At 39.9% G+C, this 27,836-nt stretch overlaps 1 protein-coding gene across 6 annotated transcripts; it reads left to right on the top strand.

The window, feature by feature from the left end:
* Positions 1-498: 498 nt before the first annotated feature.
* Positions 499-26,250, top strand: MDM1 (Mdm1 nuclear protein). Of its 6 annotated transcripts, none has more exons than XM_051633224.1 (15): positions 499-601; positions 1,057-1,162; positions 3,553-3,914; positions 4,378-4,512; positions 7,561-7,707; positions 9,818-9,951; positions 12,084-12,183; positions 15,768-15,806; positions 16,174-16,349; positions 18,177-18,455; positions 20,143-20,288; positions 20,411-20,541; positions 21,490-21,748; positions 22,727-22,795; positions 24,979-26,250. In XM_051633224.1, the coding sequence occupies exons 1-15, from the start codon at positions 584-586 to the stop codon at positions 25,083-25,085; spliced, it is 2,208 nt and encodes a 735-aa protein (XP_051489184.1). In that variant the 5' UTR covers positions 499-583; the 3' UTR covers positions 25,086-26,250. The 6 variants fall into 6 exon arrangements, 5 of the variants coding, with proteins under 5 accessions (XP_051489184.1, XP_051489163.1, XP_051489171.1 ...); XR_007890984.1 differs by lacking the exon at positions 499-601 and adding an exon at positions 24,203-24,385 and having other exon boundaries at positions 718-1,162; positions 24,979-25,063; XM_051633203.1 differs by lacking the exon at positions 499-601 and having other exon boundaries at positions 718-1,162.
* The last annotated feature ends 1,586 nt before the right edge of the window (positions 26,251-27,836 follow it).

A 27,836-nucleotide genomic window follows, 5' to 3' on the forward strand; every position in this document is an offset into this window, starting at 1 on the left:
GGATTAGGCTCTCCTGACCCCGCGGCGAGGTCGGCCGAGGCGGCGGGGGAGGCCGGCGCTGCCACGGCACGGCACGGCACGGCACGGCCTTCCGGAAGGTGAGGGGACCCACTTTTTCCTTTCTCTAAGCGCAATTGTGGTAGCAAGATCGTGTTGCCAGCGGGGGCGTGTGCGGTTGGCTTTGTTGTTTGTTGTTGTTGTTGTTTTCACCCCGGCGCCCAATATTCGCCCGGCTTTGTGCTGCACCGGGTGCCCCCGCTCCCGGCGGACTGACGCGCTGCGGGGCTCCCCGGCCTTCCCGTCGCCCTTCCCAGACGCGCAGCGACGTGGCACCGTTATCCCGCCACAGGCAGGGACAAGGCTTCTCACCCGCATCACGCTGCGCCCGCCCCCGACCAGCCCCGGCGGCCCCGGGCGGGGGGGCGGCCGTTCGCGGCCCGCGCCGCTTCCCGCCCCCGCCGGCCGCCCCGCGCAGGCGCCCGCCGAGGCGAGGCGGGCCCAGGCGGGCCCAGGCGGGCCCGGGGGGGCCGCGGCTTTGCCGGGGGAACGGCGGCGGTTCGGGCCGCGCAGCCCGCGCTCCGCCATGCCCGTGCGCTTCAGGGTGAGGCGGTGCGGGGCGGCGGGCGTGCGGGGCGCGGTGCGGGGCGGGCGGGCCGGCCCTGCGGGGGCCCCTGCAGCCGTCGGAAGGAGGGGTACAGTCGGTTCTGGGGAGGCTCCGGCGGAGCGGGAAGGGGGAGGCACCTGCGCGGAGGAGCGCTGAACAGAGACAGAGCGCGGCCGGGTGGGTGACAGAGGGTTCAGGCTGCGTTTGTTCTTGAAGTGTTATTAGCTTAAATACAAACAAGTCCTTAGGTGCGTTTTGGTGTATGAGATGTTTGGATGCTGTTTCCTGCTGTTCAGAGAGCGGGCGGGCGGGTGTTGGTGTCGGGAGGGGCGGGCTGGGGCCGCGCCCGGGGGCGTCCCGCCGCCGCGGTGTTCTGCCCGCGGGGACCCCCGTGGAGACGCCGCCAGCAGCGGCTGTGCCCCGGGCGCTGGGCACGCACCTCTCTCCTGCAGGGACTGAGCGAGTATAAGAGGAGCTTCAGATGGAAAACCCCAGAGCTGCGTAGCCCGTCCCAGCAGCAGAAGCCCGTGTGGGCAGGACTCCGGTCGGATCAGTTTGGTAAGCGCCCCTGAGAGCGGCAGCCTGGGCTGCGAACCCCGGCGCTGCCCCTGGTGAGGACGAGCCTGGGCTGCAGGAGGTCTGGAGAGGATGAGCCTGGGCTGCAGGAGGTCTGGAGAGGATGAGCCTGGGCTGCAGGAGGTCTGGAGGGGTTTGCAGCGGCCTGAGTGCCTGAACACAGCACACCGGTAGTGTTTGTGCTCGGTACACTTCATACAGCTAACACTATATTCCCGGTTGTAATTTAGGATGTATTTTTGAATGCCATATTCTTTCTGGCCACACTTAAACTTTCTTTTAATGTTAGTTCTATTTATATAAAACCTGAAAAACACATGGTTTCTGACGCGTAGGCTAAGCTGAGTCCCAGATGTGAAGCACAGGTGCAGTGTTAACCCACACGGGGTGTGTCGAAGTAGGCATTGGGTTACCTGTGGGGTATGGAAACAGTAAGTAAAATTCCATATTTAAGAGGAGACTGTCTTGGGGCAAAGTTTGATACAAAGTAAAATTGTTAGGAGGACTTACAGGGACAGGTAACTGAAAAAAAAAAACAACAACAAGCATTAAAGGGAAAAGCTTGTGATGTTGTGTCTAGGAGTTAGGGGTTTTAGATGTTACAGTGGCAGGAGAATGTAGGGTTGGGAAGCAGAAGACAAAGGAAATAGCACCTGGATTAGAAGGCCTTTAGGGAGTTGAGGAATAGGAGTCAGGTGGAGAGTGATGACAGCTGCAGTGCTTTGAAAAGGAGCAATAAAAACAGGAATTATTGTAGTGACCCAAGACAGATTAACAAAATTGTGCTGTTCGGTGCAGTCATACTGTGCGGTCTGTAATTGGAGTGCAATATAGTAATTCCTACAATATGATAAGTGTTCTAATAATGGCCTAGCAATTAAGAACCAACTACTGGGAGTATGGTTTGTTTTCAGTTGAGATACTAACTTAGTCTTTGCTAGAGATTTTGCTTTATATATATTACTGCTTTTTCCCGTTACTGCCAAGTATGTACTCCTTTAACCTTGCTTTCCCTAGCATATGGTTCTGTATGGGTACCTGTATTGAAGAGTTTAACTTCCACAAAGTCTGAAACACCCGAACTCATTAATTTAATTTTAAAATTGTTATCTATGCTTCTTTTCCAGTCAAACTAAACTGTGAGTTTTACAAGATTTTCAATGAAGTCATGAGCTAGCAGTACAGCAGTTTCTCCTCCGTCTCCTCGTTATTGTAGCAGTGTTTTGGTGTGTTCTTGGTTTACTTTTCCTGCATATTTCCTACATCTCTGCATTTGTTGTCGCTCCCACCTCTTTTTTTTTTGGCCATTTAGCCATCTACATCTTCAACTGTCACTCTTGACACCTCATGGGACTTGCAGATTCTTATTGATAATTCACTTATGGTTCTTCGTGTTGAAACACAAAATTGGCAATTTTAAGAACGACGTGGAACATCACCACAGTTTAACAGCTCTGAGTTCCTTTCTGCTACTTTTCCAGTGTTTTTCCACTGAAATAGTTTCCTGCCATCTGTATGTGTAGTCAGACATCCAGACCTTCTACATACCTTTCACTGTAGGTTGTTCTCTCTTTCTGTGTTGCTTTTTCATGAGATAGGAGTTCTCTCTCTCCTGGAAAGTGCTTCTTTTGGACAGTTAGGGGCCTTCACTTGTTTTTCCATTGCAGTTGAGGCCTTTGCAGTTAGATTATGCTTTCTCACAACATGTGTTCAATCATTCAATCCTCTTAAAATGGTGAGGAAATTTTATTTTTATCTGCATGTGGAATCGCAAGTACTTCTTTAAATGAACTTGATAGCTGGTTTTGTTACATAGTCTTTTAACAGTTTTGGGAATGTTGTTTGTACTGTTAAAAAGTCACCAGCTATCTGAGATGGTTTTAAATCACAGTTGTATTAGATGGATAGGGGTGTGTCACTGTCCTGTCACAATCTGTGAGAACCTGTTCAGCAAGGTGTATTGTGCATGTGTAATGACAAGTGTTTGTGGCGTTCCTTATCACTGCTGGTTGGTTATCCTGTATCTGTATTAACCACATCCTTTTCACTGGCTGTGTTATTTTTGTTGTTCAGCTCCCAGAATCAAGTAGCAAAAGATTGTCTTGTGGTAATGTTTGCTTTTTTATACGACATGGTCCTGGAGCACCATGTTCCCATCTCTCTTTAGTGGAAAGGAAAGGCATTAGCAGATAGGAAAAGAAGACAGACTTTGACAGTCATGTTCAGAATTCATAGACTGTAATTGCTGCAAGATATTAAAATGTTTTTTTCTAATAGTTAGTTGTATGATAGACTTCAGCTCGTTCTTGTAATTGAGTTATTTTATGTCTTCAGTAGACTGTTTTTTATTAAACCTAATGTGTCTTTTCCAGGAATCACAAGAGAACCAAACTTCATTTCCAAGAGAAGGGTGCCTTACCATCACCCACAGATTTCAAAGTCCTTTGAATGGATGGCCGATTGTGATTCGAATGACCCACTTGAAACTGAGGCTCCTAAGGCCGCAGAGTTGCATGCAGACCACAACAACAACAATGTGAATCAGGAAAAAATTGATACACCAGAAGGACCCAGACTCCCCCCAGAAGTTCAGTTAAATTCGGTAGATTCCAGAGGTGAAGCAGCTCTTGCCCTTGCAGAAAACAACATGAAAAGATCAGCTTCTGCAGCTCCACCAAATCAGAATGAAGCATTTGCATCTCCAAAAAAGGAAACTGAAAAAGTGGGTAATGGGGTAAGGAAAGATATATATATATATATTTTTAATTGACCAGTGTAAAAATTACTAATCTGATATTTACAGTAATACCCTACACTAGCTTCTCTTGTCTAACTCTCTCCTTAGTTCTGTATTTTGATGTTCTTTTATGTTGTAACTTCTCTGTTGGGAGAACAATACTTTTGAGACCAGATTTTGGTTCCATTTGGGTCAATAGGAATTTTGCCCCTCATGTGCTGTCCCTACTGATTTCAGTTAAACAAGGATTTAGCCAATAACATAGTGACTTGTTGGGGTTGTGGGCTATAATGAGAAAATTTACTTTGCATTCATTTAATTCATACAACCAAAATCCAAACTATTGGTTTGAAAGTGTGCATTGAAAGATACTTGACTTGCAAAACATTGTAGGAAAGGGAATAATCACTGTTGTGGTTTGTTTTGTTTTTTTTTTTTTTGTGCGTGTGTGTGTCATCAGCTTCAGAGGGTCCTTCAGAGGAAAGCAGGCATGAACATTTCACATTTAAATACTTTCCCCAGAAATTCTGAATATCGAAGCCAATTTGTTTGGAAGAATCCTCATGAAAAGTCACCAATACTTGCAGCTGAACAGGTAACTTTAAAGAATCCAAAAAGTAAATTAATACTTTCTTCTAAGTATCAGAGAGTTGTAAGTGGGGCAGAGTCTAGTTGGAGACCTGTGTCTAATGGGGTCCCACAGGTGTCGGTACTGGGTCCGGCCCTGTTCAGTATATTCATTAATGACCTAGGTGAGGGGATAGAATGTATCATTAGCAAGTTTGTTGATGATACAAAACTGGGAGAGATGGCTGATACACCAGATACACTGCCTTCAGCGTGACCTGGTAGGTTGGGGAGTTGGGCAGGGACAAAATTAAACTAAAAAAGGGCAAATGTAAAGTACTGTGTCTGGGGAAGGGCAATGCTGTGTATCAGTACAGGTTGGGGCCTGACCTGCTGGAGAGCAGCTCTGGGGAGGAGAGCCTTGGGGGTCCTGATGGACAACAGGCTGACCAGGAGCCAACAATGTGCCCTTGCAGCCAAGAAGGCCAATGATATCCTGGGGTGTATTAAAAAGAGTGTAGTCAGGAAATCAAGGGAGATTATCCTCTGCCTCTATTCTGCCCTGGTGAGGCCACATCTGGAGTATTGTGTCCAATTCTGAGCTCCCCAGTTCATAAAGGATAAGGAATTACTGGAAAGAGTCCAGCGCAGGGACACAAAGAGGATTAGAGAAATGGAGCATCTGCCCTATGAGGAAAGGCTGAGAGAGCTGGGCCTGTTTAGCCTGGAGGAGACTGAGGGGGGTTCTCATAAATGCTTATCTAAAGGGTGGGTGTCAGGAGGATGGGTCCACTCTCTTTTCTGTAGTGTCCAATGTCAGGGCAAGGGGCAGGGCATAGGAAGTTCAAGTGAAACATAACAAAAAGCCTCTTTACTGTGAGGGTGACAGAGCACTGGAACAGGCTGCCCAGAGAGGTTGTGGAGTCTCTTTCTCTGGAGACATTAAAAATCTGTCTGGATGTGTCCCTGTGTGACCTGCAGTAGGTGATCCTGCTCTAGCAGGGTGGTTGGACTGGATGATCTTGAGTGGTCCCTTCCAACCCTGACTAGACTGTGTCAGTGAAGTTGTTGACTTTCCAAGATTTCCTTTCTTCCTTTTTGTGGGCGTGGGAAGGCTCCAAACAATGCTGTTATATGGTGTGTTTTCCTTCTTTCCAATATACAAAAGTGCAGTATAATTAGATTTGTTTCCCTGGGTTTCTTTACTGTAGTCAAGCCAAATTACTTGTTCTCCTTGGTTGTATTTCATCATTTCTAACAGGACCATTATCCTCTGTTTGCATTAATTTACTATAGGAGTGCTAAGGTCCTACTCAGTGTTACCCTTCATTTTTATAATTTTAATGTTATCTAATATGTGGCTAATAAACAGATGAATGTTCAGGTGTTCTGTATTGTAATAACCAGTCTTGCCTCTGAAATAACTCAGGTTTTACTGTTTATTCTCATGGTCTTTTATTGGTTATTGCAGTTTCTAATTCTCAGTCTGTGTGTACTTCTAGGCCCTAAAGCACATATCTGAGGTGTTTTTTCTTTCATGAGAACTGCATATATTCGAAAGTGGAATAATCTGATTTTAAGATAGTCTTGTGGCATTTCGATGTATATCATGAACTTTTGGACTTTGTAGGATTGGAAATGCTGCTATTCTAATCAGACCTCAAAGGGAAACTCAGATTGTGAGACAGCTTTGTGTTTTCAATTCATTGTTACTGGCATCAAGACTTGGAAGCCTTGGTCCATCTTTTGGTCATTTTACAGGATAAAATAGGGACTTCTGCTTTTATTTTTGTCTTCTGTTTTTTCACCAGGAGCATACACATTAATGGGATTATTACAGGTAGTGCTCTGTTTTTACTCACAGGTTCAGTAACAGCTTTCAGAGGCAATAAAGGTTGATAACTAGGATCAATCATTATAAAAACTGTTCCTGTCTTTTTCTTGTTGTAATGTGAAGCAGGTGTACTTACTTTGGTATACCTGTTTCCTAGCAGTGCCTTGTCCAAGGAAAACTCAACGAAATGCATGACAATACTATAGAAGCTGAAAGGCCATTTGAGGAAGAGGCAGGTCCCAGAATGTCACCTTATGGAAAATTTCGTAGAGAATTCAGTTTGATTCTGTTAGAAATGATCAAATAAGTTTGATAATTTCATTATTGATGCTGTGAACATTGTGGTTTTTCAGAAGAAAGATTGTGGAATCTAAAATAGCAAACTTCTTTTTGCACAGCTTGTACAGAATAAGAAACTATGAGTCCATAGGCACTATAAATCCTTGGATAAACAGAGAAAATCTAAGTACATGGAAGTGTTTGCATGTTATAAAAAGATTGGAGTGATGATAAAAATTAGATGTATTAACAAACTGATTTTCTTTTGATTGCTGTTGATATGATGGATTAATAAGCCTGAATACTGAACAGTGACAATACCTTTCCCTTTAAGAGATTATGTGAAAATATCAAGGTTATCCAAGTTAGGTTATGAGTCAGGCCTAAACTCTCATAGCAAAGCTGGGTAAAATGTATTCTTGTGACATCTGGCATGTTCTTTTAATTCAGGCACCCCATGAGGAGATGATACCTGACCACATAGTAGGCAAATTCTTTGCCTTGGTTTGTAATATGGTATTGATTGGAAAACAGTGGATAGCACAGATTACCAAGCCCTAAGCATCCAGTTTTAACACACAGAGTAGTAGTGCCTGTTACTTATGGTCTGGATGTGTATTGAGGACTCTTAGGGAAGTTTTATGGCAGACATTTAAAAAATCCTGTGTACAACTCTGAAAGTGAACTCTTTTCTCAAGTAAAGAAAGCCTTTGTTAGTGAACTTCACTAAAGACAGTGTTGGACCACAGCTTTAACTGTTTCTGACTTGGTCACTTTTTAAGTTTCTCTTCTGTTTGTTGTAGAAGTTAGTTGATCTGCACATGCTGTATTTGTACTTATGACTGTCTCTGTGTTCATATGTGAGTGTATTTGCATGAATGGTTAACTGATCTTGAAAATTTAGCCTTAAGGTAAGCAAATCACACCTTTTTTTTTTTTTCCTGTGGTTTTCTTTCCCCAAAGGTTATTAGCAACACAAGTAAATCCACGCCTCCATTTAAATCTCCTGCAATTACTACAGAAACTGCACATGAGAGAAATTTTAAAGCGTCTCCTCCTGCTAAGGATCCACAAGAAGAGAGAGGTGGTTCAGAAGAGAAGGAATTTCAGGTTTGTGAACAAGTTCTTACTTTCTTAAAAGAAAGGCCTTAGTATACTTCTATAGTTTTTGCTACTCTTTTCTATAATGTGAGAATGGGTTTATTTTGGAATTTTTTAATTACATTTTATGGCTGTTTCTAAAGACACCGGACTTGCTGATTTTGCCGTAAAAGTCTGAAAAAACACTGTACAGCTCTGTTTTCTCTTAGAGGTTCTGTAGTGGGTTCTGTAGTTTCTGTAGTGTATTTGCTCAGTTTGCAGTGATATTTTAACTGTGTTTTTCCTGTCACCTTAACCTGTGAGTTGTCACGTGGGTCCTTTTTTTCCCCTTGTGTTTTGTTGTTGTTTTTTTGTAGGTGTTTGTTTTTTTTTTTTAATTGAAACTTCATTTAGTCATTAGGGTATGAATCTCTGATTCATACTCTCTTTGGTACCAGTGTAATCTCTTGGTGTACAAGAGGGCTGCATGGGAGATGTGAAACTTTTTGGATCTCATAAATCAGACATAGTATGAATTAAAAAAATATATTTTATTTATGGAAGATGTTATAGTTGGAATTGATTTTCATCCAGTAGTTGTAATTAGAAGAAACGTGGAGGAAGGGTTACAATTAATTTGCCTTTGCCTTGGCAAGTTGAAAGATAAGTTACTGTATTTATCACAAGGCTATAACAGGACATTGTGTAGCCTATGTAGGCTCTTTTATTCAGCTCAAAACATTAAAATGTCTTTTATGAAAGTAATTTGGGTGTCTGAGGCGTTGCATTTTCTTGTTTTGCTGTTGACGGGCAAACTTAGGTGGGCTTTTAGGAAACATGGCTATGGCCATTTTAGCAGATACATTTAACTCAAAGGAATTGTTTGAGACTGAGACTGCGTAAAAATACGTGAGAGCAATTTAGACTGCCTGTCAGCTAATGTGTTTTGCAAGGTGGACAGACAAATGTCTGTTTTTGTAGCAAGCTGCCAAGTAGTGTTGCCTGAATTCCTGCAGGTTAGCTAACCATCCTTCAGGTAGAAGGACCACATGAGTCTCTTCAGTACCCATCTCTGTTCCTTCATAAAACATAAAGAGCCATTGTCAGAAACGTGTTCACCAGCACCATTGCAGAGCAAAACTTATACATAACGTGGAGTGCCTGTGGCTCACCGTAAGCTATTGGTACATTTGAGGTTCTTTAAGATGACTATTAGCTTGGAGGCTTTATAATTTAAAATTCATAGCTGCCCAGTGCTTTAAATCTCTTCTAGCATCGAGAAATTTTATATGCCCTTTGGCCTCTTTTAGGAGATGTGAAGAAAACTTGAAAGGCCTGAGGCTTTCAGGAAGCATTTCTTTGTAATATTGGAAATTCAGGTTATGTTTCCCAAGAGAGCTAATAAAGTGAAGGAAGAGATGGCATGAGAAGGGAATTTTGGTGAAAGTGTCTAGAACACTTTTTAATTATACTGGTATCTCTTCTCTGATTAATATCTTGAAAAAAGGAGATTTTGGTGGCCTTTTTTTCTTTTTTTTTTTTCCTTTTTTTTATTTTCTTGAATCTGAACAGTATCTGAAGATCTCTAGCAGAATGAGAAATGGAGCATGAGATTTCTTAGAGAATAAAATAAGCAGGAGAAAAACCTCCTTTGTGAAAACTGAACAAGTCAGCCTGGACCCTGTATAAACCAGAATGGCAGCAAATGAAACATTTGCATTTTAGTTTATTATAAATTGGTTTATATTGCTTTAACTATAAAGCTGAGGTTTTTTTTTAATTTAGTACAGATTCCAGAAATACGTTAAGTTGTACACAGCTCAGGTTAGAATGCACAGGTATTGTATTATTTTACTTCTGTGTTTCATGTTAAATTCCTTTTGTAAAGCACATCATCTGACTAACTGAATGTTGCATTCAAAATCTTAGTTTTGACATTTTGCTGGTTAATTTTTGTATTGACAAAGGTATGTACAATTCTTCTTTGTATTAAATAAGCAAAATAGCTAACACTAAAATAAATTTCATTTTCTTAATTTTAAAATGAACACAATTTTTGTAAAAGCTTGATGTAAAAAGGAATATGAGGGTTTTTACATTATTAGCTAATGTGGTATTTTTAAAATTATCTTTGCCTTAGAGTAAGAGGGAAGAACCACTTCAGAAGCCAGCAGAAGATACAGCAAAACAAGGAAAATTGGAAGAGAAACATCCTAAACAAAAAAATAAGCAACATATCAATCCAAAGCCCCTCTCTTTACGTACAAGTCGTAGGTATGTATAAAATTGGAAAACCTAGCCTAGTAAATAGGTGTACAGCAGCATAATACTTAGTGATGGACAGCGGACCTTGAACTACACCATGCTACAGTTGTAGGTGCAAATTCCCCTTTCCAGTGCTGGGACTGAGCTTCTTGTGGGTACATCTAAATCTGGTGTTCATTTCCATCTCCTTCTCTGGGCAGCAGAAGGGGACACTTTGTAACCACCCTCATTCAGTTGAACCTTCTGATGCAATAATAATATTAATACCTTTAACGTGAATAAAATGAATAAAATGAAGTTGGTGCAACACTGCTGATAAGCATTCAGCAAGAGCTTTGGGTGTTGTAGTTGCCTGCCAAGCTGCTCTCCTCTGCTTGCTCTCCATGCCATGAAACTGTGATGATTGTACTTGATGTCTGCTTTTTCTAGTCTGTACCACCTTCTGTCCCAGAGTAATAAAACCAAACACATGAGGTAAAGGGAAGGAAATAAATCTGTCCCATTTAGGATAATCTGACAAGCATTGAAATAAAATGAAATTGTATGTTACTGAGCACCATCGAAGTATCTTTGTCTTCTGCCACGTGCCTATATCGGAGGAACTGATGTCATGTTTCCATTTTCCACACATCTGAGAGATGCCAAGAGAAGAAAAGCCTAGAAAGGATGTAGGTTTTGAAATGCATAACTAAATACATCTCTGCTGTCTTTGTGCTTAACGTATGTCCCAGTGATTGCTTTCATTCACATGACTTTCTAGCAGTGTTAAGGCGTTAGATTAAAGATGGGAGAGGAGACTTACCAAGGTCTGAATGATGTTTGATATTGGGACAAATGCAATCACCCAAAATTCTGTGAAATAAAATAGTTTTATGAAAAAGTGAGTGGATATAGTGTAGTTAAAACCCTTAACTCTTGGTTTTTATAGCTCTTTGATCCAGTAAATTGTAGTCTGTTTTGCAGTGAGTAGCGTGTAAAATTCATGATCATTTCCTATGACATTTTTCATTTAGGGACAGATTTCTACCTCGTATGCCTTCATTGTGGTAGCACAGAACAAAAGTTTCCAAAGCAGTCACTGGGCAAATAGCTGTCCAAATGTGGAAGTTCTCAGTATGCAGACAGGACTGTCACTTTGTATGCAAGCTGTACTGCAGCAGGATGACTGGGATCAAGGCACAGCAGTGATGATTTTTTTGAGCTAATCCATTAGTTTTATAACCAAAACTAAAGGAATTATGTCAGTTTCAAAGAAAGGGACATATGGAAAGAAATTTTGAATATGAAGGGGTTTTTTAAATTTTATTATCTAACTTCAGACTTTTATGATCTATTTCTGAAGAAGGACTGAAAATCAGGGTTTTTTCACTCCGTGCTGAATATATTAAAGTTGTTAATGTTGTCAAGAAAGATTAAAACCAAAAACCTCTATAGATTAAAACTGATAAATCCACAGTTCAATGCTTAAGGACTTGGAAGTATTGCTTATTGCCAGCTTTAGGTTAGATGATGTTAGTTTTTCTCTGTATGGATGTGTGTGGCAGAAGGGAAAATGAATCCATCTTTTGAAGTTCTGAGGCCTTTTGAAGATCAAAGCCAGTAGGACATAGTTAGATGAATTATATTGACCATTGTTCTCTTAGTCAAATGTTTTTAGCCTGGACAGTTCACCCCACCCATATGCAGAGTGCCTTCAGAGTGGTGTTCAAAGAAGGAAATGTCTCAGACACGTTAGTGCCAAACCAGGCATTTTTACTTAAATTCACTTTAATCAGTGCTTAAACCAAGATGCTGCACTTTGCATTGAAGTAATTGAGGTTTATGTGTGTATTACACTCTGCTGATTTGGTTGTCAGGGCAAAAGCTTCTGGCAGAAGGGTTGTGAGTAAAGAAACCAAGAGGAGTAGCCGCCTACTTGAAGAGCACCAACTGTGAATGAGCTTTGTCAGAGCTTTTCTAGTTCTGTTGTTATGGATGAGCTGTGTTTCAAAGCATGTGTTTTTCACATCTTGGCCCTGGCATTTAAGTATGAATACACTTACAGTTGTTTATATAACGTTAAAAGTACTCTTTAAGAGTCTTCTGGATATTAAGCTTTACTCTTTCTGTCTTTTTTACCTGTTTTATTCTTGATTTCTTAGGAAGGTGAACACTGAATATAAGTCGAAGTTTTTGTCTCCAACCCAGTATTTCTACAAAGATGGAGTTTGGTCTCGTATTAGGAGTAGAGTTCCCAACCAAGTGAGTATTCTTAAAAAATCTGTAGCCTGAATGTGCTTGTATTTTGATTTTTAGTTGCAAAGAACCTCAAAATTTTATCTTACAAACACCACAATTCAAAATTGTTTGGTTTTTTTCCTATTTTTTCTTGCTATATGTTATACTGACTTGTCAGAACCTAATCGTCTTTGTATACTCACCTTGGGAGCTTGAGTTTCTAGCACTACAAGTCAGTATAATATATAGCAAGAAAAATAAGAGATAGTGTGACTTAAATAATATATTGTGACATCCACAGTGAGGGGAGAGTTTTGTTTCTTTCTCAATCAGAAGAATTCAGAACCAAGTCTCTTGGGGATAATCTCAGCATTGATATTCGGCCCAGCTTTAACAAGCAGGAGTTCTCAAAATGCAGAATTGGCTGATAGGAGATTTCAAGGGGTGAAAACGTATGTATTAGCCTAGGTCAGCCTGATAGTCAGGCTCCGTTTCTCAACTTGCCATGCTGAATCCGTTCAATGCAGTCAGCTGAATTCAGTCAGAAACAACATAAAATTGAGAATTTCTCTAGCAAGTTTCAGCTAATCTAAGTATTTTCTTGTAGTTTGTTCAGTAACCACAATCGGTATCTTACTGTATGGGAAGTAATTTGGCAGAACTATGAAATGTGGAACAGCTTCAGGAGCATAGGCTTTCTCAGCAGCATTATTGAGTATGATTTCTTGAATTAGTCAAGTAAATCAAAACTGTTAGCAGTGTGCTAAGAAACTGTCAGATTTCACTGAATTGACTTAGGCTTCTCCCAGCTCATAGAGGGAGCCTTTGTGAGACACTGTGCACCAAAGGTGTGGCAAATACTTGAAAATGTGTGTTTCACTGTCAGTTGAGAACAAGCTAATGTGGAAGGTAGAGCTGGAGTGGATGGCTCATGGATGTGGACAGGTACAGCAAGAACTGTGTGAGCAAAGCAAAATAAGGAGTTCATTCACTACTTGCCATCAGCAGGCGGGTGTTCAGCTATCTCCAGGAAAGCAGGGCTCCAACACGCCTTAAAGTTAGTTGTGAAAATGAATGCCACTGCTCCAAATGTCCCTGTTTTCCCCAGCTTTTATTGCTGAGCACGACATCATATGGTATGAAATATCCCTTTGGTTATCTGCGGTCAGCTGTCCTGGCTGTGTCCCCTTCCCATCTTCTTGTGCACCCCCAGCCTCCTTGCTGGCAGGGTGGTGTGAGAAACAGAAAAGGCCTTGACTCTGTGTCAGCACCGCTCAGCAATAGTGGAAACATCCTTTGTTGTCAATTCTGCTTTCAGCACAAATCCAAAACATGGCACCATAGGAGCTACTATAAAAAAATTTAACTCTATCCCAGATAAAACCAGTACAGCGTATCAAAGTAGTTTTGCTAGTACACAAAGAATAATACTTTGCTTGTATAAGTGTGTTACTACTGTGTGTGATTCTTTCTATATGTTGTTTTTTTAATTTGCTATTGTCCTGTTAGTATTTCTGTATGTATCACTGAGATTTATAATCCTTAAAAAGAAGCTTTCTGTGGGTGTAGTGAAAGCAAAGAGCAAGGTTAAAGCTTGGAATTTTCCAGTCTTCTAAACAGGTTGGAAGAAAAACAGTGTTAATTCTTAAAGCCTTCTATTAATACAAGAGTAAAAATCCTGATTTATATCATTGTTGGCCAGGCTTTTTTTTGGTAGCATTCATCAGTATTTTTTGGTATAATAACTACTGAATGGGATTCAGCATGGCTAAAATAGTAGGACTGAAGAAAAGATTTCATTCATGGTTGAGACATAAAAAAGAATCTTGCCATTTGAGAAATATGTTAACAGCAGATTAATGTAAGTATGCATAACTTGAAAAAAGTGTCAAGCACATTGGTTTTGCAATAAAGCAATAAAGGTACTTTGGCCATTTACAGTATAGGCTGCTCAACAGTCCTTTTGGTTTCTAAACAATTCCATACCTGTTTCCAGTAATTTTCACTGACATAAAGAGAAATCTTCTGCAAAGCTGTATCTAATCTCTGCCTCTGGTTGATTGTTGAGACTCTCCCCTGCTGCAGGTGCCTACAGAACCTCTCTCTTTTAGCAAGAGTGATTAGATTATAAGGTCTGACTGATCCACTCTGGTTTCTCCTCATAGTTGGGACCACACATGGATAACTTTCGCTCCAAAGCAGATTTTTTAAAGTTCTCAGCCCCAGGGAGGCAAAGACCTTAATAGAATCCTGATATGACCTTAGCCATAGTGGTCTGTCCTAGGCTGCAACTCTACAATATATTATTAAGGGTTGCTTTCCAGCAGTGAAAATATTTATTTGAATGAAAAAAATCTCTTAGAATTGTGCTTTTGAAAAATTAATGTGGGCAATTCATAATCACAGTAGGACTCTCTAGGGCCTGTACCCTGCTGAGATAGTGCTGCCCACTGAGTGACTGAAAGAGACAGTTGTCTTTGTACTTCTTCACAATTCACTGGAGACATAGTATTCTTCCTTCCCCTGCAGTGTCCTGTTGCTCTGGATTTATATTCCTTCTGCTTGTGGCAATCGTAATTAATTTTTCATTCTTCTACTTAAAGTGAATAATCCAGTAGATCACGTGCACCTCAGGCTTCAAACTCTTCTTAAAATGACAAGTATATATTTTTAAAGGGCTATTCTTTGGAAGTTTAGTGGGTCAAAGTGTGGGTTGTTACCTGGTGTGGGCTAAGTGGGTTTCCATCTGCTGCATCTGTTTTAACAGAATTAGGCCCAATTTACTATTCCTTGCAGGAAGAATGATGCAAAATCTATAATGAAAGAAGAATAATTAACAAAAGCTATGAAAAGGTTTTTAAAGGAAGTGTCAGTATAACTCTTCTGCTCTTTGACAAAATACTTCCTGTGAATATTTTTTTAGTAAGCCAGAAGTCACACAACAGTATCACGAAGTTCCTTTTAATCATATAAAAGTTTTGTTGTTACTTTTTCTTCCTGCACTTTAATCGTGTTTGGGTGAAGGACACAAAACTGTGTGAGTGTTGAAACAGTTTTAGCCATAAAAATGATAGTGTAAAATCAGCAGTATTACGTCTAAAGAGACAGCTTATCACTTCTATTCTTTTAAGACTATACCTGACATCTCTTTCTTAGTTACCAGTAGCTTAGGAGGAATTATTTTGGTATCATGTCTTACATAAAATAGAACCCAGAGTTCTGTAATCAGCAGCTCCTCACTGAGATAGGATTGATGTAGCTAGAGACAGCTGCAGTGTTCACAGCATACCAACTCAGTATTACACATGCACATAGATCTGCTGGCTTGAAATAATAACAAATTAGTGTGTGGTAAATACATTTTTGATGTTAAGGCTTAGAAGTCTAAATCAAGTTCCTCAAGCTTGGCAAAAACTGGTGAAATATCAGTGCTGATTTATTTGTTTTACAGCTTTTTACTGAATCTCAGGGAGGCAGCATAGAGCTATGTTGACGGGTTTTTTGGTATTCCTTCTTAGACTGAAATAAAGTTACAAGGGTGATAATAACCATACAGTGTTGAGAAAAAAAGAAGACATTTTAAAATAATTCTGTATTCCTCTCCTTAGGTATCTCAAAACACCTTAAATTCCATGTGGTATATGGAGGTTGGTTGCATCAAAGTTCTTGTTTCAGTGTTTGGAGCACTGTGTCTCTGCGCTAATGGAAAAACTAGAACCCAGCACTAAACTTATGCATAGTTGCTGCATAACTTTTTGTGCTCATTGAATGAGTAATTGACAATTTTGCTTTGGCTTCATGGCTCAAACATGCTTACTAAGTATACACATTTGTTATTTTTTGCTTTCCTTTTGTTGCATTTACTGCGGCATGCAATGTTTGTGCTGTGGGTGGCCTTGTATTATGAGTAAGTTGCCTTTCAGCTGCAATTAGCTAATGCAGATACTTTACAATAGCCTATTAGTGAGCTTTAAACTCTTGCAACTTGCAACTTAATGAAACCTTCATGTGCAGGTGAGAGAACTTCGAGAAAGAGCAAAGGCTTACAGGCAACAAGTAGAGGGAACACACTTCTCCCGATACCATCTCAATCAGATCCTGTCTGATAATAACAGTCTTTGGGATGTGTCTTCAAATTCCAGTTCAGAAGAAAGCATCAGTAACAACATCAGAGCACTAGATCTTGCTGGGTAAGGTTGTCATTTCTGCCTGTTATTCTGCAGCTTATAAACAGCAAAATGCTGAATATAGGCTAAGCATAGTTGTGAGATATGGGATGTTTGCCTGTATTCAAGTAATCTCATCTAGGCTCCCTTTCCCCACGAAAGGCTGGACTAGATAGTCTTTTAAGGACCCTTTCAGCCTGGGATATTCTGCAATTCTGTGGTATGTAAATTCTCTAGAGCAGATGAGGGCGTTTACCTTTTCACAGAAACATCAGTTGATCTGTGCTCAAATTGCATATGAGGCACAGTCCGGTGTTCTGAAAGAAGAGTAAGTTACTCCTTTATGATTTTCCACAAATGAATATTTAGTGTGGCAACATCATCAAGTCTGGAGGAATTTTGTACCAAGTCATACTGAAGTAATATTATTTACTCTGGAATGATATGAAATATGTTTTTCTTATTTAGATGTTATCAATGTCCTTGTCAGGATTAATTAGTCTTGTGGTTAATTAGTCTTAGACACTGTTTATTTCTGAGATGAAGACTTAGAAACTGGAATGGTGTACATCCATTTTTTTCCTCTCTTTGATGGCCATCAGAATTCGTGGATGTTAAATCCCTTGCTAGGAATATTCAGAATTAGTATTTCAGTAAAATGGATGGACAGCTATGGCTGAAGCAAGGAGGAAAAAAACCGACACATTTGAGTATTTTCAGAGATCTGATATCTAAGAACAGTGCCTTGGCTGCCTCTGTCTGTGGTCCACTTAGACTGCTGTATGTGCACTACTCATGTTTGTGTGGGAGAGACTGTAGAATCATAGCATGGTTCGGGTTGGAAGGGGCCTTTAAAGGTTACCTAGTCCAACCCCCATGCAATGAGCAGGGACATCTTCAACTAGATCAGGTTGGTCAGAACTCCATCCTACCTGACTTTAAGTGTTTCCAGGAATGGGGCATCTACCACCTCCCTGGGCAACCTGTACTAGAACTCATCACTCTCATTGTAAAAAAATTTCTTCTATCTAGCCTAAATCTACCCTCTTTGAATTTACAACCATACCCCTTGTCCTATCACTACAGGCCCTGCTAAAAACTTTGTTTCCGTCTTTCTTATACGCCCCCTTTAAGCACTGAGAGGCTTCTCCAGGCTGAAAAACTTCAGCTCTGAGCCTTTCTTCATAGGAGAGTTGCTCCAGCCCTCTGGTCACTTTTGTGGCTCTCCTCTAGACTTGTTTCAACACCCATTGGTGTGACTATAGCTCTAATAAGTGTTGGGAGATGACACGTAAAAGAGTATTTATTATACTATAGCGTGTGATACCAAGTATAGTGTAAAGTTTTTGGTTTACTGGTTTGGGTTTTTTTGCCTGTGATATACAGATCCTCTTACTACTCTAATTTCTGTGCATGGGTCTAATTTGCACAGATTTCTGTGAACAGCTGAGAGTTTAAGTCTTTTGAAAGTTGTACCTGAAGAGGGGTCTTCTAAATTGCTTGGCTTTCAAAATTGCCATTAGACAGACGCTACACATGGCACGAGTTATTTTTTTAGCACTTGTGATAATCTAACTTTTTGTTTAAATTGGAAATAGAACCTTGATTTTACACTGCGTTTTTGGAAAAGGTGATCTAGAAAGAGTTTTCATAGAATCTAGTTTGAAAATGCATTGTGCTTAAACGTGGTAAAATTTCATTGGAATTTAACCATTCATTGTGTCAGCTGTACCACTGTTTAATATCTGAGCTGTACTTTTGGGAAAGGACTGATCTGGATGAATGTGTTCTACATAGGCATGTGTATATCATGCAGATCAATGGTACAAAACACTGTTCTTTATTACCTAGAGTTTCTGAAAAAGAGACTGCACCAAGCCTTGAAATGCTGCAGCAGCCTGATTCCAGAGAACAGCCACACCAGGACAGCACTGAGAGGAAAGACATGTCAGAAGCTTTAACTGTTCCAGTCAAAAAGCACTTAGCTTGGGGTGAACAAGAAGGTACAGAAAAAAGGGAGAATCAGCAGAGAACAGAACACGAAGAAAACCAAGATGAACATGCTGCAGTTGAGGCTCAGCACTTAGAAGAAAACAATAAGAATGCCAACGAAGATAAGAAAATTGAGAAGTAAAAATGAATCTTTTTGTGGTGTATATATATATATTTCCCTCTAACATCTCAGAAATTTGTACAGTAACTGATTTTAGTTTTTAAATCAGATTTACTTGAGAAGGTTTAAGCTGGTGTGACACTAGTTCTATTTTTAACAGTATGTTAAGGAATAAGAAAGTTCAAGACATTGAACTGGTTAATGGAAATAGATCTATCATTAAGAATGCCAAATTTATAACTTGCAAAACATAAGTCTGTAGAAGCAGGAACAATTCTAGTTGGTATTTTTTTCCACAACTTGAACTTTGCAGTATGTGCCTCTCAGAACAGAATGTTAATAACTCAGCAGCCAAGTGTATTGAAAATTAAAGCTCACAATTAGCTTCAAATTGGTAGTGTAGGATTGATAGGACTGAAAGAATAGAATACAGGCTAATCTTGTGCTTAAGCACCTGCTTTTTGTAAAAAAAAATTAATGGGCAAAGAAAACAGAACTTAGGAGAAAAAATAACTAGCATTCAGTAATCATTGGTCATTATGCTTCTGAGGACAGGTGGGAAAAAGGTGGAGAGATCTTTACAAATAATGAGAGATCAATTCAGTATGTATATAGTACAGGGCACAGGATCTTAATTGTATCTAGTTACAGAAGTCTCTGGCTTTTACTTGTGCAAGATTTGCATACTTTTTTTGGTAGGACAGTATTTTGGTTTGGTAGATATTTAAATCTGAATAACTTTGACCCTTGTTACCATACTACCTAAGCATTTTGTATTCCTCCTGGGGTTTTATCTTTGGTCTTGCAGCATGAATCTAAGGGAAGGAATTGTAATTGTCTCCTTTGCAGATAATATCCTGTATACAAAACCCAGGCAAAGAAAAGTTGAGATGCTAGGCTTAAATAGAAATTAAATGCAGACTTTCAAAACCATCATCCTGAAAACCTTCTTAAGTTTCTGTCTAATTCTAGAGATTATCTAGTTCATAGATGTGTCTCTGCTTGACACTGAAGATTTGCTCTTATCCCTCAATATGTCTGTGTGTGCTGAGATCTGCTTAACAGAGCAGCTTAACACTTGCATGTTATCTAAGCCTGCTTGGGAGCGAGAACTGAGGCATTCTTCACCTGGATTTACTCGGAGCATGCAAGTTCCTTGCACAGAGTGGGTGTGAAGCCACCTCCTTTTGAAGTGCATCTGGAGGAAGAAGACAGAAGTAGTAGTGCTGATGATTTATTTAATAACCTGGGGGCTAAAGTGGTTATATAAATGTGGGATACTTAGTTTCAGTTCCACCACATTGACTGAAAAAGAGTCAAACCCACATTCCCACCTCTGAGGTGGAAACCAGGTTCAAAGTTTTTCTGGGTGAGTACTCTTTTCAGCCCTATTGTTGAGCCTCTGCTGCTGGGTAGCATTGAGGTTTATTGGGACAGAGGGAGCCTGAATTTATAGCTTGAGGCTGTTTGTGTATTTTATCGAGTTACATTTAAAAAAAAGTAAATACAGAAACCAAAGCTTGGGGGCTGGAATCCAGGACTCCTCATTGCAAGCAGATGTTTTAGCTACAGGCTGTTGGTGTTTTATGGCCTTAAAGGTCTTGCCTTAAGCTTCATTGAAGCAATGTATTAGAAACAAAAAGCTTGAGTGCAAGGCTTCTGGATCCTTAGCTAATCCTTGAATCATTTATCATTTTTTTGTAGTGAGAACGCCTTAGTATTGAATTCTTCTGCAGCTGTGTCAAATTCTCCTGTATCCTTGAGGACAGGCGGCAGGCTTCCTACTCCGAAGCTGAGAGCGCTTGGTGGAGCTCAGAGGACTCATCATGATCTCACTACTCCAGCTGTTGGTAAAAACTTTTAAATGCAAAGCAGTATTTCGAGAACTAAAGAAAAAAAAAAAAGATGTACTAATCAACTTAGTAGGTTATTTAAGGTAATAAAACATTTTTCATCTTCTCCACTACAATAGGAGGTGCGGTTCTAGTGTCTCCTCCAAAATTCAAGTCTTTGTCTTCACAGCAGAGAGCGCAAGGTTTAGGAACAGTCCCTTCTTCAGCTAAGCAAGGTGCAAGAGAAGCTTCAAAAAGAAGGTCCTTTCAGGTGAGCCGGAAAAGAGCCTTACCATTATACATATTAGTAATGAGCTTTTAAAATAATTGTGAATAATTTATTTAATAATTTTTTTTTTTGAGTTGTCATTTACTATTCTAAAATTTTCAGCATCTGTGACTAAAGTAGGCCGATGTCTGAATAAATAAATTCTTTGGGGTATCAGGCTAAGGGGTTTTAGACTGTTGGAGTGAGATTGGATGAGCTCCATTTTGTTTTTTTTCTGCTAAATGCACAGGTTCTCTTTATATATTAAAAAAGTTTTCAAGAGGGGCTGTTGATTTTCCCCATTAATGTTACTGCAGCTTGCCACTGACAGGGCACAGCTTCAGATTCCTGGACTTGAAAGAAGGAGGAGAGGTTGGATACCTATGTATGAGATAGATAAATGTGCCATAGTGGTTTCATTCTCCCTTTACTTTTGTGCTTCTTTTACTTTGCAGCTTGCACAGTTACTGAAAGAAAATTAGAAACATTTAGGAGTTGTTTAACTGTCTTTCTCTCAAAATTGTAGGTTTTTTGTCAAGTGCTGTTTAGTCCGTACAAAGACAGCTAGCATTTCACTGCATGCATCCTCTGTAACTGGTTCTGTAATAGAAGCAAACAAAATTGCATGAGGAGTTGGTTGTGTTGGTGTAAAATCTAAGATCAACATTTTTTTGCTGTGAAGAAAATAAGCTTTCACTTTGAAGTGACTTGCTTTCAGACCATGTGAAACACTTGTTATTAGGAATAGATTTTCTTTAAGCTGTCTTGCAAACTTGAAATAGTTTTTCTTCCAGTACCCTTATGAGAAGTGTGACAGTGTAAAGCCAACATTTGCTGCATGAGGATCTGTACTGGAAGGGTGTATATGAGATGTTGTGGTGGTTTGGTTTGGCTTGGTTTTTATTTTTTATTTTTGGTTTTTGTTTTTTTTGTTCTTTCTGTTGTGTTTAGCCCGGTGTGGAAGTGGAAGCTGCTTCACTCCGTACGTCTCCACCTGCTGGGCTGGGAACTTTGGATCCTCTGCCACTTAGGCAGGATCAGCAGCCTACTAACAGTATTTCTAATGAGCAAGTTCTTCTTGCTTCAGCTCATCAAGAGCGTTCCTCTACACCTCCTGTGCTGAAGTCAGCCCAAAGCTACTCTATGCCTGTCTGGAGTCCCTCTCGTCGTATTCAAGGGACTCTCAAGGATCCAGAATTCCAGCATAATGGTGGGTTTTTTGCATTAACTGGCTGAGTTGGAGTGCAACAGGATGGAAATGGCTTCTGTGCAGTGTTCAGGCCAAGAGCATGCAGAGCTTGCTGCCTTACAAAAATGTTGTTTGTAAGCAAAAGCTTTGCTACTCTTGCTGAGGAAATGTGCACAACTCCACCTTGGTTTCAGATTCCACTGACATAATTGTATTTTAGTGACTTTTGTCTGATGTCTTATTAATTTCAGTAAGTATTTGCTCATTATTAGGCGACAACTGGATGCTATGGCACTTTTCCAGATGGAATTACCAACAGTGGTGTGTAACTGGGGATTTTTATAATGTGGTATTATTTTGCAGGAGTTAGGGGTTTCTGAGACAAGAGCTCCTTAAGTGTTTATGCAGGATATGGGGAAAAAAGCCATCTAGAAAAGATTTATTGAACATTGAGAAAAGCCAGTTCTTGCTGAGGAGGAAGGAATTTTAACAATGTTTAAGGGTGCTGGGGGCATAAATTTAATAAAGAAAAGAATCCTTCCCCCCCCTTAGTCAAAATAAAATTTATGTGCTAAAGTCTTCATCCCAGAAAGACTTTCTGTAGCTGCTTAAGGTCCCACAATTCCTGGTCCTTTTATTATACAGATTAGCTAAACTAAAGTAGTATTTCCATTCTAAAATGGAACAAGTAATTGTCAGGTTAAGTGTGATAGTGAAATCCAGAGATTTCCTCAGAAAGAGGTTAGAATTGGTGCTGTGTTCTAGCTCTGCATCTTGAGTGCAGTTCACAAGGTATGTTGTACCATCTGCCAAAAATAGGTGGAGTAGGTTTATTTTACCTCAGCCTAGAGTGAAAGAATCTGGTGGAGTTTTTTGGCATGTTTGCTATTTATAAGACTCATGTTTTGGAAATAATGTTGTAGCATCTTTAAATGTTGTAAACTGAAATACTATCCTTTTTTGAGATTATTCAAAACTGCCTTTGACTTTTTGTCTTAGGGAATATTGGCAATCCAAAAAGGAGAACTTTCCAGTTACCCCTTCAGGGAAGAAACTATAATGATGAAGGTATTTTGTGTCCCAAAGTAGTGTTGTATATTATGTGTACATTACCTAGATTGACTTTTGCACTAATACTGGTTTATGTGCTTGCATGAATAACTACCGTGTTGTTTCATCAAGATAATTTAAAAATGTTCATCCTAGTAATCTAGGTATATTAAAAGGTATATTCTATATATAAAAGGTATATTCTAGTATGAATAAGCCATTAAATGTGGTTGAAAATCAAACAGACCATTGTGGCTCAATATGGTTACTATAGCTTGCTCAGTTCCACACCTAAAATAGTTTCCTCCCCACACATTTTTTTAAGCCTTTTTGTTGATAGCAACAGAAGCAAACTGCAAAATTATCACAGTCCAGACTGCAGATGCAGAAACTTTGGATGCAACAAAAAATCTTAAGATTTTGCTTGTGAGAATTCAGCACCATATATGCAGCATAAAATTATTCCTCTGACTTTAATTTTCACACCTGTATCTCTGCTCAGTGTCTTAGGGGTACTTAATGACATCGTGTTATTCTGATTGCTGTTTTGGTCTTCTTTCTGTTTACTATAAAGTTAATCTGGGGGAGCAGCCAGTGCATCATCTTGGCCCTTTTGTGGGCAGACACAAATAATTATTTCAGTGATGTAAGTCAGCCAAAGGCACTGTAGCCTCCTTAGCCTGAGCTGCTATACCTTGTTTCTTAGCATGGTGTGTGAGGTTGAGCTTGGTGTGGTTCTGTGCTAGTCACAAGTACCTGTGTTTGGGTCACAGAGCAAGTTTATATCTGATTGCAGTTTATTTATAAATATACCCCAGAGCAACCAAAAGCTTTTTTCTGTACCCCTTATGCTTGTTTGCTCCTTGGTTTTAACCAAGGTTCAGGCTGACTCTCTGTTTTACTCATTACAGTTGGCTAGAAAATGTGTGGGTTGTGCAGATGGCTCAGCCAAGCATCTGCATATCTGCATAAAACATGCAAAATCCTATAGTGCTCTGCAGCTTCCCACAAGCTTGTTCCACACAGATTAAATGCTGTGACTGCTGTTTCTTTTGCTTTTTGCCCATACAAGCTGAATGATAAAAACAGGTGCAATGTGCCAGCTCACAGATATTTCACATGCCCATATTAGTTCATGTACATACAAACCTGGGACTTACTCCAATTATGCGTCTGTTTGCAGAAGTGGAGCTGGCAATTTTCTCATACATGGGAATACAGTTGTTATGCACAGTATGCAAGCCCGTTACAGGCCGTTTTGATCACTGGATTTCAAGAATTTAGAAAGGCTGCTGAAAAGTTAATTGAAGCACTGACAAAGTACAGGCCCTGTTAGGATTTAGTTGTGGAGTTTTTTGCTGGTTTTTTGCTGGGGGAGGGAGCAGACTGGAAAGTAGTAATACAGTTCTTTCTAATCCATTGCAGGAGAATGGATGTAATTAAGGTCATTTTTCATAGAGAGCATCTTGACAGAGCTGTAGAAACATTTTAATAATGTTGAAGAAGTATAAAGTTGTGATTTAGCAGAGAAGCAGCATCCAAGCTGCTTGATTCTGAGAGTTCTGGGTGTGAAGTAGACCCTGTATTCAAAAAGAAGACCTTTCAAAAGTACGTTTTTCAAGCATGCTGCTTCTTGTCTTTAACATAAACTTCCTATTTTCTTCAGAAGACACATTTCTTCTAACAGCTTGTGGCACACTAGCTGCTTTTGGCACAGAAGGGCTCTTCTGGCAACAGGTTCTGCTAATTTAGTCATCTATTATCCTATGGCTGTCTTTTTGTTTGAAGTGGTGGGCTGATCTCATAAATGTGCCATTATGACAGCCTAATCTATGTAGAGTTCAGTGGCAGAGGGACTATTGCTGAGGTCTTCTGACACAGGAGAGTAAGTGTAAAGATGGCTTGGAGGATTGGGCAATTCCCAGGTGACAGTCAGGATCTCATTCCATGGTTTATTGAGTTGGGCATGGAGTTCTCTTAAGCTTACCTAGCATCCCAGTAGCTTTCTAGGGAGATTCTTTCCCAGCATGTCAGTTACCGTGTAACAGAATTAAAGTGTATTGTGGTATTATTTTAGCATCCACTGTGAAAGAGGGCATAAAACTGCTTGTGCTTTCATAGTCTGCCATGAATGTCAACTGTGTTTTAAAATGTATGTTTAACCTTCCTATTTAGCTTTTCCCTTGTTGCTTTCCCCACAGATGACAGGTTGTCTCAGATTTCTGCTCGCTCAGCAGCATCTAGCTCTCTGGCATCTCAGATACTGGAACGAGCTCAGAAGAGGAAGGATTTCTGGGGCAAGACATAATCTCTCCCACCTGTTGCATAGAAACTATTCTGTAAAACAATTTATTTTTTATAGCTTGTGGTGTACATTTTAAAAGTTGTGATTGTAGATATCATGCAGCACTCTTTCACTTACCACTGATGTGGCCCAACTTTTAGTACTTGCCATCCCAATTTAAAATTTTAATATTTAAACCATTGTTGAAAATGTAGATCCTTTATATCTGAGAGTTATGTCTTAAGTTACTGTGTCACAACAGCCATGTGGAGTTTGTTTGTTTGTTTTTTACAGTGGCACCTTTTGCAACAGAGACAATTACTTTTGTATGCAATGTGTGTGTTACTTCTCAAGGAATTCTGCTGCAGTCATGCAATGTGACCTGGGACAGCATAGAGGGGCAACATCATCATTCACTGAACACATCAGTTGCTTGATTTTAACCAGCTGTCTTCTATGAATTGTCAGTAAATCACAGTTCTGTAACAAAAAATTACTTTTTCCACTTGCTGCTTTGAACCTTTTACAAAAAAAAATTTACTATTTCTTAGTGAAGCTAACATGGAACAGACAGCATTTTGAGAAAAGGACACTAGCCTTTAGGGTTTGTTCATTGTCCACAGTATTTTGACTAGGATGACTATTAGAGTTCAGTGGATAGAGTACTGCAGCTTGTTAGAGGTACTGATGTGAACATTTTTCCTTTTGTAGGCAAGACCCATATTTATTGTTAATTTCAACTTCTCTGGAAAAGCAACTTCTGCCACCTTAAACAGTGGCCTTCCCCAGCCCCACTTCAAACTCAGGTATTCAGGAGTAGTTGATTTCTCTTCAAGTAAACTCAGGAGAATGTTTTGATTTTTTTGACTCTTGAGATTTTGATTACCTCTCCTCCCAGTTGCTTGTTTCTGGGAGACTGGCATACTGTCACAATTGTCACAGTGAAAAATGTTCACTCAGATGGTTTTATCTTTCCAAGTGAGACAAACAACTTAACATGAAGTAGAGAACGTGGGTGGATAGCAGGGATTTGGGGTCTTGTTGTGTGGCTTCAAGTTTTAATGTTATGTCATTCAGAAATTTTATACAAGAACAAATTATTTGAATTTTGTACATGTTTGCTTACATTTAAATTTTGTACACAGATTACTGAAAATAAAAAAGGTTGTTTGATTTGTTTCTATTCCAATTACATGAGATCAATTGGTAGGGCTGATTATGTTGGCACTTACCTGTTTATTTCAGTTTGGAATCATGACCCAGAACAAATGGCTGCTACACAGGCTGGAAGGTGGCAGTGCCTGAAGGGCCAATCCCCAAGAGGTGAGGTGTTGATTTGAAGAGTGCTATCCCAGCACTGGACCACGTTAGAAAACAACATCCACCTTTTCCAGAAATTGTGCATTGCAGTAACTGCCAACCAGTATAGTTGTTTGAAACACGTCAAAGCATTTTATTTGATATCAAGGCCTTTGGGGATTATTTTGTGTCGTGCACTTAATATGCAAGTTATGATTGATTAGAAAGTTTCTACTGAAAGGGAAACTTCATTTATGTGTAACAGCCTTTATGAAAATTGCCAGTTTTCCTCTAAAATTATAGGTTTATAATGGTAAACATAGTGGCTAGAAATGGAAATGATTTTGTTTAGAAGGGAATGTTGCTGCAGTGTATTGTCAGTGTGTCAGTGGGTTAATTTGTGTGTCTTCTGTCCATGTTCTTCATATGGTTCAACATGTTCTCATGGTTCTCTTGGCTGACAACTCTCATCATGCATTACTTCTCTACAAAAAAAACCCTGTAATTTGAATTTTGTAAACTATGTCCCCTTTCAAAATATTTTGTTTTTTCTAGGTTTGCATGGGATTCCTGGCTATCTGACAGCTCTGTCAGAGTTGTTTGTCCAGGCCTGAAAGTCATAGATATTTGAAACAACATAAATGCGAATTTTGCTCACAGCATTGCACTATGAGTCTGATGTCTCTGGGTAGCTCTGAGTTTGCTAGATGTAGAGGGACACCTCCCACTATACCAGGTTGCTCAAAGCCCCGTCCAACCTGGCCTTGAACACTTCCAGGAATGAGGCATCCACCGCTTCCCTGGGCAACCTATTCCAGTGTCTTACTCACAGTAAAGAATTTCCCCCTAATGTCTAATCTAAATCTCCCCTCTTTCAGTTTTAAGTCATTACCATTTGTTCTCTTGCTACAAGCCCTTGTAAAAAGTTCCTCTCCAGCTTTCCTGTAGCCCCTTCGGGTACTGGAAGGCTGCTATAATGTCTCCCCAGAGCCTTCTCCAGGCTGAACAACCCCAGCTCTCTCAGCCTGTCTTCATAGGAGAGGTGCTCCAGCCCTCTGATCATCTTTGTGGCCCTCCTCTGGACTTGCTCCAACAGATACGTATCTTTCTTGTGTATCATATCTTGCCTGAAATGCTCCAATTGAATTTACTTTTGGACAGAGGTATTTAAGGAAAATGTGGACAAGAGATCTTTGGAGTAATGCTAGTGCAAAGCTTCTGAAAGGATGTTCTTCTGTAGTCTTAAAGGCAGACAAAATTATGACTGGTTTCTGCTGTTGTTACCTAGTCCCAGAGGATTTTTCTTTTGTTTTTCTCAATATTTCAGTCCAGCTTTCAAACATTTCCTCTTGTGTTTTCCAGCAAGCTGAACATGGAAAAAAGATTCTTAAGTGCACCCTTTAGTAGTAATTACAAATGCATGCTGTACAGGGAATGTGTATTACTTTCTGTCAAGGAAGTCTTAAAAGCCTTGAA

This window comes from Apus apus, chromosome 1, assembly GCF_020740795.1.
Source record: "Apus apus isolate bApuApu2 chromosome 1, bApuApu2.pri.cur, whole genome shotgun sequence".
NCBI classification, from domain to species: Eukaryota; Metazoa; Chordata; class Aves; order Apodiformes; family Apodidae; genus Apus; species Apus apus.